This window comes from Protopterus annectens, chromosome 10.part0 (assembly GCF_019279795.1).
Source record: "Protopterus annectens isolate FY-2018-M chromosome 10.part0, PAN1.0, whole genome shotgun sequence".
Taxonomy (NCBI): Eukaryota; Metazoa; Chordata; order Ceratodontiformes; family Protopteridae; genus Protopterus; species Protopterus annectens.
Window position 1 is genome coordinate 1,199,185,889 of NC_056744.1, and position 16,756 is coordinate 1,199,202,644.

A 16,756-nucleotide genomic window follows, 5' to 3' on the forward strand; every position below is an offset into this window, starting at 1 on the left:
TATCCCTAAGGCTGTCCATGAATGCCATATTAGCAACAGACTGTTACATCAGCGGAGGATTTAGGACTTGGTGCAGGTGCCCAACCCTTTTAAACTGTAATACAAACTGGCAATATATTTTTTTCTGTAAAAAAAAAAAAAATAAAAAGCATTATAAAATGCTTTTGTTTAAATCGGAAAATGTGCCACCAAAAAGGCACTTTTCTACTTTAAGGATGCACTAAATGTGCAGTGCATCTTTGCCTGCGCCATACTAAAGACACACACACAATACAGATTTAAATGTTGGAACTGGCCTGCTTTTGTGCTCGATTTTAAATGAGGAATTGGATTTTAAAACCGAATGTGCAATCTAGCAACCTGTTCAGCTGGTGAGTGAAATGAGAAGTGTGTGCATCAGCACTAAGATAAGCGAGGTATGTGCGCTCGTTCAGTGGGTGAGTGAGATGAGAGCACTGCGTGCTGGCGTGCTTGTTCAGAAGGGGAGTGTGATGTGAAAGTTGTGTGTGCCCATTCAGTAGGTGAGTGAGATGAGAAAGATGCATGCGTATATGTGTTTCCATTCTGGAAATGACAGAAGTGAGTGTGTATATGTCTCCACTCTAGAGATGAGAGAATGAGTGTGTGTGTGCCCGTTCTGGAGATAAGAGGAGTTAGGAGTGAGTTTGTGTGTTTGTGTGTTTGTGTGTGTGTGTGTGTGTGTGTGTGTGTGTGTGTGTGTGTGTGTGTGTGTGTGTGTGTGTGTGTCCATTTTGGAAATAAGAGAAGTGTGTGTGTGTGTGTGTGTGTGTGTGTGTGTGTGTGGTGTGTGTGTGTGTGTGCGTGTGTGTGTGTATCCATTCTGGAGATAAGTGTGTGTGTTTGTGTGTGTGTGTGTGTGTGTGTGTGTGTGTGTGTGTGTGTGTGTGTGTGTGTGTGTCCAATCTGTAGATGAGAGAAGTATGTGTGTATCCGTTCAGCATATGACTGAGATGAGGGAGGGGTGTGTGTGTGTGTTCACTAGGTAAGTGAGATGAGAGAGGTGTGTGTGTGTGTCTGTTCAATAGGTGAGTGACATGAGAGAGGTGTGTGTGTCTGTTCAATAGGTGAGTGACATGAGAGGTGTGTGTGTCTATTCAATAGGTGAGTGACATGAGAGGTGTGTGTGTCTGTCTGTGGCTGCTCAGTAGATGAGTGAGATGAAAGACATATGTGTGTGTGTCCATTCAATGGGTGAGTGTCCCACTTCCTTACATCTCACCCTCTATTTCTGTCATCTACTTTCAAGACTGCACCCCCATTCTGCAAATTCCTGAATCCACCATTGTACATAACAGGATTAAAGATATAATTCTTGCAAAATAGTCTTCTTATGAATGTAGGAGGGAAGCTGATGTGCTGGTACATAATTTAAAATAAACTAACTACAATATTTAAAAGTAATATTTTATACTGTAGTTCAGGTAAAAACACAAAGAAAAACTATCAGTGAAACATACCTCTAACCGTCAGTCAGAGGTAAAATATACAGACTTACCTAGGGAACATCAATAGAGGTTACCACTCAAGAAGCATATAAGATCTGTAGTAGTAATCCCCACATCTCGAAGTCTCAGCACTTCTGTCAGTGGCACAACAGCTAGCACAAGTGCATAAGACTGTGAGTTCTACTCTGACACCAGGTAGATGGATGGTTGACACTGCTGTGTAGCATAAAGGAAGTGGCTGCACTCCTGAATGTGTCATACTTTGGATGAAGCATTATACAGAGGTCCCATCTGCTTGAGTTAGTGGTAGCTCATGTGGACATAAAGGAGCCCATGGAATGCATCAAAAATTTCTGCTAGAAGTATAAATACCTCTTTGGGTCCCCTCTGAAAAGAGGGCACTAGCCTACTGACACTAACCTGGTCAATAAAGGATAAATAAAAATAAATAAAAAATAAAATCATAGCACTAGCCTTTAAAAATCAAAGCAAATGGTATGAAAGAGAAGCACTTTCTTATTTATTTATTTTTTTTAAAGAGACTGTCTTTAGTTAATCAGCCACATAGAGTCAGCAATAACACTTTGCACAAACGCGGTTTAGTTATTTAATAACATGGGCCTAACTAAGAACAGAAATCAATAAATCTATGAAGAACAATGCAAAATCTCACAGTAAAAAATCAGAGCTGTATCCCTACCTAAATCACACCATTTGAGAGGTGTGGTAGTCCCATCCTCTCAGCCTTCAAATAAAAATAAGGTGTCATCTCCAAGGTAAAAGGCCTGGGGGTGGTGCTACATAGTTTAAAAAAAAAAAAGCCAAACAATGCTAATCAGTTGGGGACATAATCAATAAATTAAATTCAGACAGTCCGCAAAGCAGGCGATGGTACCAGATGATGTGCTATGAATTTGTGTGCGCGCGTGTGTGTGTGTGTTTTGGGGGGGGGGGGGATATATGATCTTCAGATAACTTTGCTCCACTTCTAATATTGTAGTATCAGGATCATTTTACTGTGCTAAGATGACAAACCCACTATTTCTTGTAAAACCAGGAAACAAAGCTAATAAAATGAGAAGATATACATTAGGGTGATATATTAATGTAGTACCTTAAAACAATGCTAAAAAGGTACATGAACTCTGCATTTACAGAACAGGCTACATTATAGGTAACGAAAATGGATTCCTAACTGAGCACTCCATGCAAAGCCATTTAGTTAACCTTGTGCTATGAAAACAGTTTGAATGAAGACCGATCCACTGACCTTGACAGTAAAGATAAGAATTCTCCCACGTGTTACCATATTCAAGAAAAGTATCATTGCCTCATCCTCATGTGGAGAGTAGGTGTCAAAAACCCGCTTTGCCATCACATGACCCTGGTGATAAAAATTGGTCACAAGTTAGCAGAGAAAAAATTGTCTGTTATACTCACATTTGTGGGATTACTTACTAAGATTTACAGATACAAACTTCCATGATTACACTAACAAGTAGATTAAAATTCCACTTCTCTGTCTGTGTATGCTCAGTACACCATTCAACTGCAGGAGGAATGATTGTAGAATAAATGTTGCATAATATATCCATTTTGGCTCAGATGTTAAAAACTCACTTTTTTTCTCAACAAAGTATTTTAATGCATGGTCTCAAGGGGTGATAGACAATTTTAACAAATACTCCTACTCCAAGTTGACCTCTGGTTGGACTGCTTTGGAACATTACGCATGCATATGCTAAACTACTGCAATGAATATAAAATGGGGAACAAAAATTGTTTTAGCTCTTGCATGAAAAAAGGAACTCTAAATGATTACTAGAGCAGGGGATGTTCCAAAAATAAATAAATAAAATAAAATTGGGGATGATTCATTTAAAAAAGTCAAAACAAGAAGCTTTTCAACAACTTGCATTTCCTGAACAATAAAAAGTAAGTAACTACAATGCCTGGCCTTATTAACAGACTGCAATCATCAGGGGGTTACCAGAAATTCAAACATTTGAGAGTGAATGGAAAAATATGAGGCAAAATCATCAGTTGAGAGGCATGGGGATTGCAAAGCCTTACTCTGTGTGAATCTGTTTTCATTCATTTGATCACAATGAGATATCTGAGTTGTAACCAGTGAAAAAAGTGGCTGTGTTAGCCTGGCATGTGCATGTGGACACTAAACTTTTGCTTTACATATTTTGTATGGAAAACTTTTTCTCCAGTAATTACATATGCTACACCAACTTTGAAACTTTAGATGAAGGAACTATTCTACATCAAAAATATACAAAAAAATTATAAACTAATGAAAAAAAAAAAATTTAACAGACAGCCCATAATCCAAGTACAATGATGCCTCAGAGAGTGAGAGTTCCCTCTCAGCCTTCACTGTTTGCTAATGACGCAGGAGCTGGACTCCATGAAAGGGGGGGTTAATGATGGAAATACAGCAGCAAACCTTCTCAAAGATCAGTTGATATGCTCAGTAATCACATACCTGATGGATCACTTGAGGAAACATAAAAGCAGGGTCTCAAAAATCAACTGTACAGGAACAGAAACAGCATGAAAAGTAAAATCAAGAGGACCTCAAAGTAAATTATATTGAATGATAGCCCTTACAAAAGATGCTCTTCTCCAGCAGTAGAAGGCCGAATCTAAAAAGTGCTTATAAAAGATGAACAGGAAAAAACAAGTGGATGCTGCATGCACCTGCCATAGACATATTCTTAAGTACTTGAGACAGATATCCCCCTGCTGGAGTAACCTCAAGGTCCTATTAGTCTTCTGATGTGAAAGAACAATGCAAACCGCAATCAAGCTTCAACACAGTTTTGTCTGTTAATCATAAACCTCCCATAACAACATCAATGGGCAAAACAGATTATCTGCTGTACTAACAGACTCATAACAATGAAGAACCGTACATAAGAGTAAATATCCAAAGTACTGATGATACAGCTTCCCCCGTTAAAAAAAAAAAAAAAAAAAAAAAAAACTATGGAAGAAAAAGAGATGGCTCATCTACAGTTGATCAAAGTGAAATTCCCTGAGCCTCAGTTGTCTGCAGGAAAAAAACACTGGCAGGTAGAACACTGAATGCTGTTCTCCATAGAAAATAACTGCCTATGCAATTTCTATGTACCAGCAATGATTCACTTTTTTTGGGAGACTGCTCCTTTCTTCAAGTTGATGGAGCTGGCGTATGAGTTGGGGGGTTTGTGGGAGGCTTGCCCCCTGTAAAAAATGTTTAAAGTTAAATGTTTCGCCCTGCACTGTCTTGAAGTATTATGTATCATTGTCTTTGTGTAAGTCAGCAATTCATAATAAGACCTGAACATGAATAGACTGACATCTCCAAAACTACATTCAGAAGCGAGGATCCAGCTGGCAAGAGTATGTCATTATGAAAAATGATGCAAAACATCTGATGCACAAAAACTGGGCCATAGAAATCCAAACAGCCAAGACGAACCCATCAGAAGAGTACCTTCCGTGAGACCAAAATGCTGGTCTGCCCAATACGTCAGTTCAGAAGATATAAGAAGGGAAATTATGAAATTCAGGTATTAAGCTGAAGACAGATTCTTCACCAAAACCCAGAAGCAAAGGTTTCCTCCTCAGATGTTTTCTCCAATCTACACTGGCAGGGCACATGTTCCATCAAATAACTGAAGTACAGCTCAGAAGATGCACAAAACAGGCCAGGCAAACTTGGGAGATCTATGAGACACAAAATGATCTCTACAGTTCACACTGTAAAACTATTCCACCTGGCCTTGTACATATTCCAAGTAGAAGGCATCCTGTCAGCTTCTAACACCTCAAAAATCTCCCAGGAGAAATTTTGCAGAAACACAGGAACTACAACAGTAACTATACATGTAGGAAGAAGCAGCGGTCTTGCTGCAGTGCCAAAGCAGTCAGGTGTCCAAAGCAATCTTCTATGAAGAGGCTAAAATTGAATAGCGCCACAACAAGGTAACTAAATATGCTTTGGCTTTACTGTGCAAAATTTTGCAAGCAGTTCTGTGATGAGGGGCACAGAAAAGAGTAAAATAACTTTGTTCTCGTTCTGTAGAAATAATATGTTTACCATAAACATTCTGTCCCCTGTCCAACAAAGGAAAATAATGTGCATAACACTATTTCCACAGTGGTGAACAGGCTGACTTATGGAATGCCCCACTTGCTGAACACAGCCTGACCATTGTCCAGATAAGCTAAAGCACACGCCTCAAGCTGTGACTTAAGAAGCCACGATTTCCTTGGGGTATGGCAACTTCCAAGAACACAAACTGACTTGGAGTTTATTTTCACTTTCAAATCAAATTTCACAGCAGCCAGAAAGGTGGAACTCTCATCTGCTTGTTCAGGTGGCAGGCTTAATCTCTCAGAGAGTTTGAGGCTATGAATAAAGCCCTCAACTGAAAATCAAATATAAGGAATCATTTCTGCAGTGGAATCAAAAGTCTCAAGAGTAGAAACAAACTCCTCACCAACCCACCTCTGTGCCTGAACTCACTGACTTCATCAGGAGAAAAGGAAGGAAGATAAAGCCATTCTCCAGGTTATAAGCCAGGACTGAACAATCAAGGATATTGTGGCAAGTCCCACACAAGACGCAAAAGACACAACTCTGTATAGTCTTTAGCTGCAATCCAGTAAGTTCTTAACTTGCCTATGAAAACATGCTTTGAATTATCTGAACTACAGTCAGGCTATGTTCAGAAAATGGGACATTTCATAGGTCAATATGTTCACCACTGAGGACAGTGCAGTATTACCTGCTACTACCACAAGTCCCAAAAAAAACAAAGAGGAAGAGCTGGAACCCATCTTGAAGATGCAACCTAGAACGGCAAACTTCACAGGTTCATGGGTTCCTAAGGGGTTACTAGGCTAATGGTCCTAGGGCCTTTACCAACCTAGCCATGTAATAACCCAAGTACTTTTATTGACCATAGTTAGATGGTCATTGTTAGAGCGATTCTTTGACTGAGTGCCCCTGTCCATGAGGGACAAAGGTGCCACCTCCCCCAGGATGAATTTACAGTCACTCATCCAGTTGTCAAGGTTGCGTTTGAATAGGGTCAATAAGGAGCTCTGCTTCATATGAGTGGGAGCTTACTCCAGAGGAACTACAATTGCTGTCAGATGTATGCCTCTCCAGCGTGTTCTTTTAATGTCACAGACTACACTGAGATCCCTGGAGCAAGTTATTCTTGTCCCATTTCATTTGCAGATGTGTTGCATTTCCATTAGGGTAGGGTCCTAGACTGCTCTGTAAGTTAGGCACAGGCTCAGAATAGAAAGGTGAAATCTCCCTCAATAAAAAAGAAGCAATGGAACTGGGGAGGACTTCTCTTTCGTGGTGACTCCAAGTGACTGCAGCCATGGCAAAGGATAGGAAAGCACCACACTGATGTGGAACCCTGGACAGTGCCCTTACACAACTAGTCTTGCCAGGTATGGAAACATCAGAAGGTTAAACTGTTACAGGGTCTATGCTGTCATGGCCAAAACCCTGGCAACGGTCAAACGTAAACACTCAATACTGAAAATGCTGCTTACTTAGAGTAAAGCAAAAGGACCTTCACATGGGCACCCAAAAGCGGATATATCACAAGCATTCATTCTGCCCGGTGACACAAACACAGCACCAAAATTTGAGAAGCAATTGTCCAAAGCTTTATAAAGATGATATGGCAGCTGAAGCCACATAATTCCATAAATGCATCATCATCTCCTACCCTGATGTCTTGATGAATAAATGGGAGTGCAAGTCCCTTAGTTGTTCCTTCACAGTTAATCTACTGCCTCTTTAGCAAGTACAGAAAGGCTGCACCAGAATTTTCTACAACTACTTAATCTGTCAGAGGAGGGCATGTTCTGAGTAAACAATTTTATATAACATTCTTTTATTCTCGAGTTATGTCTAAACCTCAGCTGTCCTGGAAGCAAGAAAGACTGGTGGCTGGCAAGTAGTCTTTCATATCCAATTACCTTCTTCCTCCTGAGATTTAGCAAGGAGAAAGATTAGGCACATCCTTAACAGCAGAAAGAGGTTTACTCCTCTTGTGTCTATCTTCAACTACCTCATAAAAAGGCTCATTAAAACGTACCTAATTCCTAAAAGGATCATTTACTATAACATGTCACTAGAAAGTGCAAGTCACACTGTTATACAGAAACTTGCACTAGTTCACAAGTTAATAAGTGAATATTAGGCTAACGATTACTTGGGTCTTTACAAGCCTAGCCATGCAACCCAAATGTATCCCATGAGTTAATGCAGCTCGGTTGTTATTTTAAGGGGTATATGTTAGTTAGGGCATGACTTAATGGCTCCTCTGTTCATCAGAGACAAAGGTGTCAGGCTGGTGTAAATTTCGGATTTCCCATCCAGAGCACCCCATTCTGATTGAATAGGGTTAGGGAAGGGCTCTACTTCACATGAATAGGAAGCCTATTCCATAGAATGAATATTCTCTGAGATAAGTACCTGTCCCTCCAGTGTATCCTGTTTAAGTCACAGGCAATGATTAAATCCTTAGATCTAGTAGTTCTGGTACTGTCTGTTTTGCATATATACAAAAATTACATCAGAGCAGGGTCCAACAATGCCTTGATTGCCAAGCAAAAAATCACCTCTCAGCAATGTGTGGGAAACAGAGGATAGAGATAGGGCTTTGAGGCAATTTTCATGGGACATTGTTTTTATGCTCTGTATTCCTTTGGAGAGGAACCTCTGTCTACATTCCAGTTGCTTAATGTGCCTGGCCAAGAACATACAAAAAGGGGCATTATGCTCAACGAGTCCAACAATGGCCAAGTACAGAGGCACAATGACTTCCCTAGATGCCATGCCATTACCTGTAAGTTGAATGACAGAATAATTTTCTTGCAACCATAGACACATATTGGCTGAAAGCCAGGTTACTATCCATATCAGTCCCTAAATCCCAGACTACTGTGTCTATTTTTAGGGGTGCTTTATCAATATTGTAGTTTCCCATGCGTAACAGACTTCCCAAAATGTACTATTATGCATTTCTTGGCATTAAGTTTTAAGCCATGGCTTTGGCACTGGTCATTTGTCTGCATTACACCTTCTTATAAGATATTATTATCTTGGGGGTTTCTATGATTGCCCCTAGCTTGCAATCATCTGCAAACCTGGTAAGCTAGAAGCCTTAACCTTATCTTGACTTCTGAAAATCAGATGCATAATAGGAGCGGACCCAGCAGAGAGCCCTGGGGAACACCACTGGTGACCGACCTCTTTGTGGAGGTGGTCTCTCCAATCCTAACTTCCAGGGTTCTCTCTGTGAGCCAGTTGACTATCCAGTGAGTTACACAAGGACTTATGCCCAATTCCATGAGTCTGTTTACAATTCCCAAGTGCAGTATTGTATTAAATGTCTTTATTAGATCAAGGTTGGCAATATGCCCCATTTTCCCCTCATCCGTTGCCTTGGGGACCTTCTCAATGAAGTCCACCAGATTCAGAAAGTATGGCCTGCTTCTGATGAAGCCAAACTAGGTTGGGTCCAGTGTCTGAAGGTTTCTGACATGTTATTTTATTTCTGTGGTATTTCTTTGCATGACTTTATACATGAGACTAGTCATGCTAATGGGACTGTAGTTCCTGGGATCTATTGACTGTCCACCCTCATGTAGAGATATGACCACTGCAGTCTTCCATTCACATGTCAGGAAACCTGTGCAAATGCTATGGTTGAATAGTGACACCAGTGGCCCCAACAGGTCATATTTCAGGCTAGTTAGAAGGCATCCTGTAACATTATCAGGACCCACTGAAGCTGTATTCTTGGCCTTAAAGAGTGCAACCAAGACCTTGTCCCCACTGACAGCTGTCGGGATTGTGTTAGATGGTATTTTCTGCGGGGGATGACAGAGGAGTAAAGCTGTAACTGAATTTGTCAGACAGAAGATAGTACAGTTTTGTACCTACCATAAATGTAGATGTCCGAACTGGATAGCATCTGCAGTCATAACAACTGGGGTGTCCTGTCGTCAGGCAGCCCTTCAGTCGGCCGGATTCCAAAGTCCGGGTCCGGCTTCGGCTGATGTCGCACTTCACCCGACGTCATCTCTGTTGGTCTTCGGGTATAAAGACATCAGCCGACGCCATTTTCCTCAGTGTTTCTTGCCCCAGATGCCAATTGCCCTCTTGGAAGGCTAAAATTTGGATGAATGCCAATGTTTCCAAAAAGGTAGAAGACAAACACAAAAAATAAGTATGTATGTACATATATACAAACAAATACACCATAAGAGACCCCCCCCCCCACCAGCTAGCTATTAGGAGGGTAAACACCTTAGGAGTACCACAGAGGGGAAGGAGGGAGGGTAATCCTGACTGCAGATGCTATCCAGTTGGTATTTGAGTATTTAACCTGGGTGTAAACAGGACATTTAATGTATCTGATGAAGTCTTCCTGTAGAGACGAAAACGTGTGTGTTGCTTAGTGCTGGGATTTTTACACGTTAATAAATTGGTTTGCGGAATACTTTTGCCTGATTGTGAGCTCATTTGGCTTCAAGCTATTGGACTGGTGTGGCTGCCTTTTGCCTTTTTTGTGGAGTTTGTCTTTTTTGCAGCGTTGCCTTGTTTTTGAGTTTGTTTGTGATGGCCGCTAGTCCGACGGCTTCTTTGAGGCAGGAACAACAGGGGGGGTCCCTCTGTGGATCCTTCCAGGTCCGAAACGGACGGAATTATACAGCTCACGGGCCAGTTGACTTCTTTGATCAATCTCCTGACTCCCATTGGAACGGGAATCCAGACATTGCTACAGGAACAACGAAATCTTTCCAAATTGGTTGTTCCTATTCACAGGCATGTACCTGCTGTTGATTTCAACGATGGTATAGTCCGGACAAGGGGGAACGTTAATCATGCTTCTGTTCCTACTACGGATTTCAATTGCACGCCAGCAGCTTTACGTAACACTAGTTCTTCACCAATTCCGGCCGTTCAGTCGGCCGGTGTAGCGGAATCTAACCATCGCCCGGCCTCATCCTTCAATGAATGGTTTTTGTCTAAACCTAAGTTTGAATACGAGGAGCATTTCCATGGCCGGGGTACCAGTGGCGTTACTTACTCTGAACTCCAACGGCGTTTTGAGAATGCCTTGTATCGTTATAAGACTCTAGAGTTGGACAACCTATATCTTATGGAGAATTTAAGTAAAGGTACTGTACCAAAGGGTTTAAGGGTATATAAATACCCCAATCAAGTTATAACGGGAAGCCCTTTTCACAAGGACCTTATTGAGGCCTTTGATCAATGTGGGCGCAGTATTGTTAAAGCCATTATTAAAAAGAACAATGAGGAACTTGTTATGTTACAGCAGGATATTTCTGTGTACTATAAACGTATGTCTGATGATTTACAATTTGATTCTGGTAAATGTCAGGAGATCAGAAGGGATGTTGACTCACATTGTGAAATAGTATTAAATCGCAAATATAAAAAGCTAAGAAGGGATCTGGTAGAATATGAGCAGGGGCGACAGTACCCTAACCCACCTCCATTTAAACAGCATTTTTACCATCATGAACCTGAACAAGAATTTCCCCCTAATAGTTCCTTTACGGATGCCCCTATAGAACAGATGAACAATGAATTTCCACACGGTGAGGGTGATGAATTATTTTGTGATGGGGAACAGGCCCTGCGCAGGTCAGAGCGTATACGCCAACAAGGGCAGCAACCCCCCAACAATTATAACCCTTTAGGTCAACCCCCCCTGGTACAAAGAGGGGGAGGGAGAGGGGGGTACACTCGGGGATGGAGGAAAAATCAGAGGCAGAAATGGTAAACAATTTTGAGCATGTTGTTACAGCTTTGGGACCATATACTTTACATACCTGTAACAACTATCACATTTATAACTATAGTAATTTTGTTATTTCTGACCAATGTTTTCAGTTGTTTACTAAGGGGTTCAAGTATGTCCCCAAAAAACATTGCAATTTAATTCATGCCATTCTGGATCTTAAGCTGTTTACACGTAAACTAAACTTGGAACATCTGATGGGGAATTTTAATGGTGCCTCTGGTGTTTTTTTGAAAAAATCTAGCACCTTCAATCCCCCCCTCCATCCACAAATAAAAAATTTTGAGAAAAGGGTAGAAGGTAGGTTTAGGAAGGAGTTGGGGTTGGGTCATCTGGCGGTTAATTTAACATGCCAGGAAAGAGAACTCCTTGACCAACTTAAAGGTGATCCCACCCTCAGGGTTATGGAACCAGATAAGGGTGGGGGGACGGTCATCATGGATTGTCTTGTTTACCAGGGTAAAATGTACGAGATCCTTCATGACCACCAAAAATACACTTCAGCCTCTTTGAACGAAATCAACATATCTTACCACAAGACAGATTTAGTAGTGCAGGATTTACTGGATCAAGAGGTTATTGATTTCCAAACTTATACTTTTCTCTCAAATGCCCATCCCAGGATACCATCAATTTTTGGGATTCCTAAGGTGCACAAAGACCCCCTTGATCCACCATTAAGACCCATTGTAGCATCACAGGGTTCAAAGACCCACCCCATTTCCAAGTATTTAGATTGGAGAATGAAGGAATTATGGGGTAGAGAGGAATACATTCTCAAAGATTCATGGGCTTTTTTGAGGAGTATTACTCCAGATCTACTGGTAACTAACATGGTATTTCTAACCTCATTCCCCATGAATTGGGACTTGAATGGTTAGAAGAGGCCCTTTGGGAATGTCCCCATATTACTAACAGCGATGTGCATGCTATTACTGAATTGATGGGTCTTGTGTTAAAGAACAATTTTGTGTTCTTTATGGGTGAATATTTTCACCAAGTGACTGGTGTTTCTATGGGGGCCAATTGTGCACCTACATATGCTGATATTATCATGTATATTTGGGAAAAGAAATTTATTTTGGACAGCCCCTTTTCAAAATTCTGGAATTACTACTGTCGATTCCTCGACGATATTTGCATTTTTTGGACAGGATCATCAGATGATATAGGGAAATTTGTTGAGTATATAAATACTACCACCAATTTTTTAAAGTTCACACATCACATTTCCCAAAATAGTGTTAACTACCTGGATGTGACACTTACTGTGGGCGACCACGCATTTAAATCTAATGTTTATCGTAAACCTACATTTTCTAATGGTTACCTACATTACCAGAGTTCTCATCCCAGTTTCCAAAAAAAGGGAATCCTTAAGGGACAATATGTTCGTATTTCAAGGATGACTTCCCTTGAAGATGATTATCAACAAGAATGTTGTACATTGCAACACCTTTTCTTGGAAAGGGGTTACCCTTTATCATTGATTAAAATGGTTCAAGAGGAAGTTACACAGGCTAGGACATCCAGATTTGCCCCTATTTTGGGTAAAACTGAAGTTAGTACTGCAAAGGTTTCCGAATGTAACAGGACAGACCAGTTTTTTGGTAGTTTTACCTTTATCACAGAGTTTAGTGGAAGTGCGTCCCATGTGAGGAATATTATTGAAAAAGAATGGGATGTGTTTAGGGAATTGACTGACTTGGATGTTTTTAAGAATAGAGATATGAAAACTATATTTAGGAAAGGTATTAATATTAAAAAGACACTTGAATTTTCAGATTTTTCCAAGGTAAACCTTAGAACTAATACAGGTACCTTTAAGTGTGGCCATTGTTCCTCCTGCAAGTACATTTTACAAGCTAGTCATGTTTTTTTGGAAAGCAGAAGTAGGGACATCAAGGCTAGGGGTCACTATAACTGTAAAACGGGCGGTTTAGTCTATTTGGCATTATGCCAAACATGTCCAGCGTTTTACGTTGGAAAAACCGAAAGGTTATTTCATAGACGTATATATGAGCATATATATGACATCTCTAAGTGTAAAAATACTAGTGCCTTATACAAACATACCATTTTGTGTGTAAATGCAAAATTCTTGTTTTTTGTTTTGGAAGTAGTTCCAAAAGACACTAGGGGGGGTCCATGGGAGGCTCAGCTTGTTCACAAAGAAACATACTGGCAGATTTTGTTGGAAGCCAACAAATCTCCTGGCCTTAATGAATCCATCTCCATTGCTCCGTATTTGAAAATTAAGGCACAGTATATTAAGTAATACGTTCCTAAAGTGTATTCATTTTAGAATATATTTTTAAATATATACAATTTTTACATGCAAATACATTTGTATATATCGTATTAAATGTGTTAGTTGGATTGTTTTGTTTTTACAAAACTTTCAATTATCTTATGTTTTTAGTTTTTTATTTTTATTTTAAGTTGTGTATTTTGAATCATGTATTACAAGTACTTGCATTTGTGCATTCACACATCTTTTTGGAAAATGTTTGTCTGAAATTTATTTCATCTGATTCACCCTAGTCAAATGGATTAATTAATCAATTAATGTTTTGGTATTTGAGTATTTAACCTGGGTGTAAACAGGACATTTAATGTATCTGATGAAGTCTTCCTGTAGAGACGAAAACGTGTGTGTTGCTTAGTGCTGGGATTTTTACACGTTAATAAATTGGTTTGCGGAATACTTTTGCCTGATTGTGAGCTCATTTGGCTTCAAGCTATTGGACTGGTGTGGCTGCCTTTTGCCTTTTTTGTGGAGTTTGTCTTTTTTGCAGCGTTGCCTTGTTTTTGAACTGGGTTGTCCTGTCGTCAGGCAGCCCTTCAGTCGGCCGGATTCCAAAGTCCGGGTCCGGCTTCGGCTGATGTCGCACTTCACCCGACGTCATCTCTGTTGGTCTTCGGGTATAAAGGCATCAGCCGACGCCATTTTCCTCAGTGTTTCTTGCCCCAGATGCCAATTGCCCTCTTGGAAGGCTAAAATTTGGATGAATGCCAATGTTTCCAAAAAGGTAGAAGACAAACACAAAAAATAAGTATGTATGTACATATATACAAACAAATACACCATAAGAGACTCCCCCCCCCACCAGCTAGCTATTAGGAGGGTAAACACCTTAGGAGTACCACAGAGGGGAAGGAGGGAGGGTAATCCTGACTGCAGATGCTATCCAGTTCGGACATCTACATTTATGGTAGGTACAAAACTGTACTATGTCCTTCATGGATGCATCTGCAGTCATAACAACTGGGTAGAATACCATAGCCAACTAGGGCAGGAGGAAAAACTAGATTATGGTGTGGTTAGGATCCCTTGCAGTACAGCAGTGGCAAACCCTGCTCGGGATCTAGAATAGAGAGGTAAATTATAATGCTTGGCAAATGTATGCACGGAGGTCCAAGTAGCCGCCTCAATAATGTCTTTGGTTGCCATTCCTCGTAAGAAGGCTGTGGTAGTGGCTGTTGCCCTTGTAGAATGAGGCCTTATGTTCTGTGGAATTGGTTTTCCATGGAAGGAGTAACAGAATCGTATGCAATTTCCTATCCATTTGGAGATTGTCTGTTTGGAAATAGCTTTTCCTTCTCTTCCTGTTGCATAGGCTACAAAAAGCTGGTCAGTTTTTCTGCTACCTTTTGTTCTGTCCAGGTAGTAGCGTAGCTGTCTATGTACATCCAAGGTGTGTAGTATTCTTTCCCCTCTGTTTTGTGGGTTGGGAAAGAAGGCAGGTAGGTGGATTGCCTGGTTTAAGGACACTCTGGATACCACCTTAGGCATAAATGTAGGATTAGTTCTCATGGACACTCTATCTTGGTGGAAGATTAGGAAGGGCTGTACTGCCATTAGGGCCTGAAGTTCAGAAACCCTCCTTGCTGAGGTTATTGCCAGAAGGAAAGCAGTTTTCCACGATAGATGTTGTAGGTCTGCTGTTGCTGCTGGTTCAAAAGGTGCGAGTGTCAACTTTTCTAGCACAAAGTTCAAATCCCAAGCTGGCAATGGTGGTTTCCTTGGAGGTTTTACATTCCTGATTCCTCTGAGGAACTGCCTGAGTAAAGGATGTGAAAAGACAGGTGGATCAAAACTGTATTCTGCTGACATAGCTGATGCATGTATCTTGATGGAGGAATAGGACAGGCCTGTATGTAGAAGCTCTGCCAAGTACTCCAGAATGTTAGCCATATCTATATTTGACACATCTTTTCCTCTTTCAGTACTCCAAATGACAAACCTTTTCCATTTTCCTGCATAATTCCTTCTTGTTGAAGGTCTGCGGGCTTCTAGGATAATGTCTTTAACCCTTTGGGAAAGTGCTGGATTAGTTGCTGCTATGTGATGTTCCATGCAGTCAGTTGCAACGTTTTTAGGTTCGGATGCATGATGCTGTAGTTGTTCTGAGTTAACATCAAAGGCATCAGGGGTATTGACCACAAGTTGTTCCGAGACATGCTTCTCAGCAATGGGTACCAGTGTTGTCTTGGCCAGTTTGGAGCTATCAGGGTTATCCTTGGACGTTCCTCCTTGATTTTTAGTAATACCTTGTGTATCAAGGGAAGAGGAGGGAATGCATATGCTGTTAGGCCTTTCCAGCTGAAGGACAGCGAATCCACTTTCCATGCCAGTGGGTGGAATGTCCTTGTGCAGAATTTTTTGAGCTGGTGATTGAGAGGGGAAGCGAACAGCTCTATCTGAGGCATTCCCATTTCTTTGAGATGGTCTTGAAGATGTCCGGATGTAGCATCCATTCGTGGGCATCCGATGTGGTTCTGCTTAACATGTCTGCTAGAGTATTCTCCTTTCCCGGTACAAACATTGCCTGTAACTGGATGTTGTAGCTGAGTGCCAGGTTCCAAAGCTCCAAAGTCATTCTGCATAGGGGGTATGAATGAGTGCCTCCCTGTTTGTTGATGTACCACATGACTGTGGTGTTGTCTGTCCTTATCATCAAATGGCCTTCTTTGAGAAATGGTCTGAAGTTTTGGATTGCCAGTTTTACTGCCAGCATCTCTTTTAGGTTGATGTGCAGGTGAAGTTGATCCTGGGTCCACAAACCTTGCACGCATTTGTCCAACATGTGAGCCCCCCATCCTAGGTCTGAGGCGTCTGTTGTGATGGTCTGATTTGCTTGACAGCTGCGAAAGGGTAGTCCCAGGTTTGACTGGCATGCTTGAGCCCACCATAGGAACTCCTGTTTTAAGCATGGAATTAGTGGAATTTCTGCTTCTAGGCTGTGACTGTGTTGAGACCATAAATTCTTTAGATACCACTGCAGTTTTCTCATATGTAGTCTGGCATGTGGGACCAAGATTATGCATGATGCCATGAAGCCCAAGGCCTGCAGTACTTTTCTTGCTGTTAACTTGTTCTGTTTTGTTAGAGCCAAGAAGTAAAGAGGGAGTTCTTTTGTTTTT

At 41.0% G+C, this 16,756-nt stretch overlaps 1 protein-coding gene across 7 annotated transcripts in view; it reads right to left on the minus strand.

Moving 5' to 3' along the window:
• POMGNT1 (protein O-linked mannose N-acetylglucosaminyltransferase 1 (beta 1,2-)) overlaps positions 1–16,756 on the minus strand; it is a 1,898,302-nt gene that overhangs the window by 1,591,008 nt on the left and 290,538 nt on the right. For all 7 annotated transcript variants that reach the window (XM_044085953.1, XM_044085951.1, XM_044085948.1 and 4 more), the window contains one exon: positions 2,737–2,850. In XM_044085953.1, the coding sequence (XP_043941888.1) occupies positions 2,737–2,850 (114 nt within the window). The remainder of the gene's footprint in view (positions 1–2,736; positions 2,851–16,756) is intronic.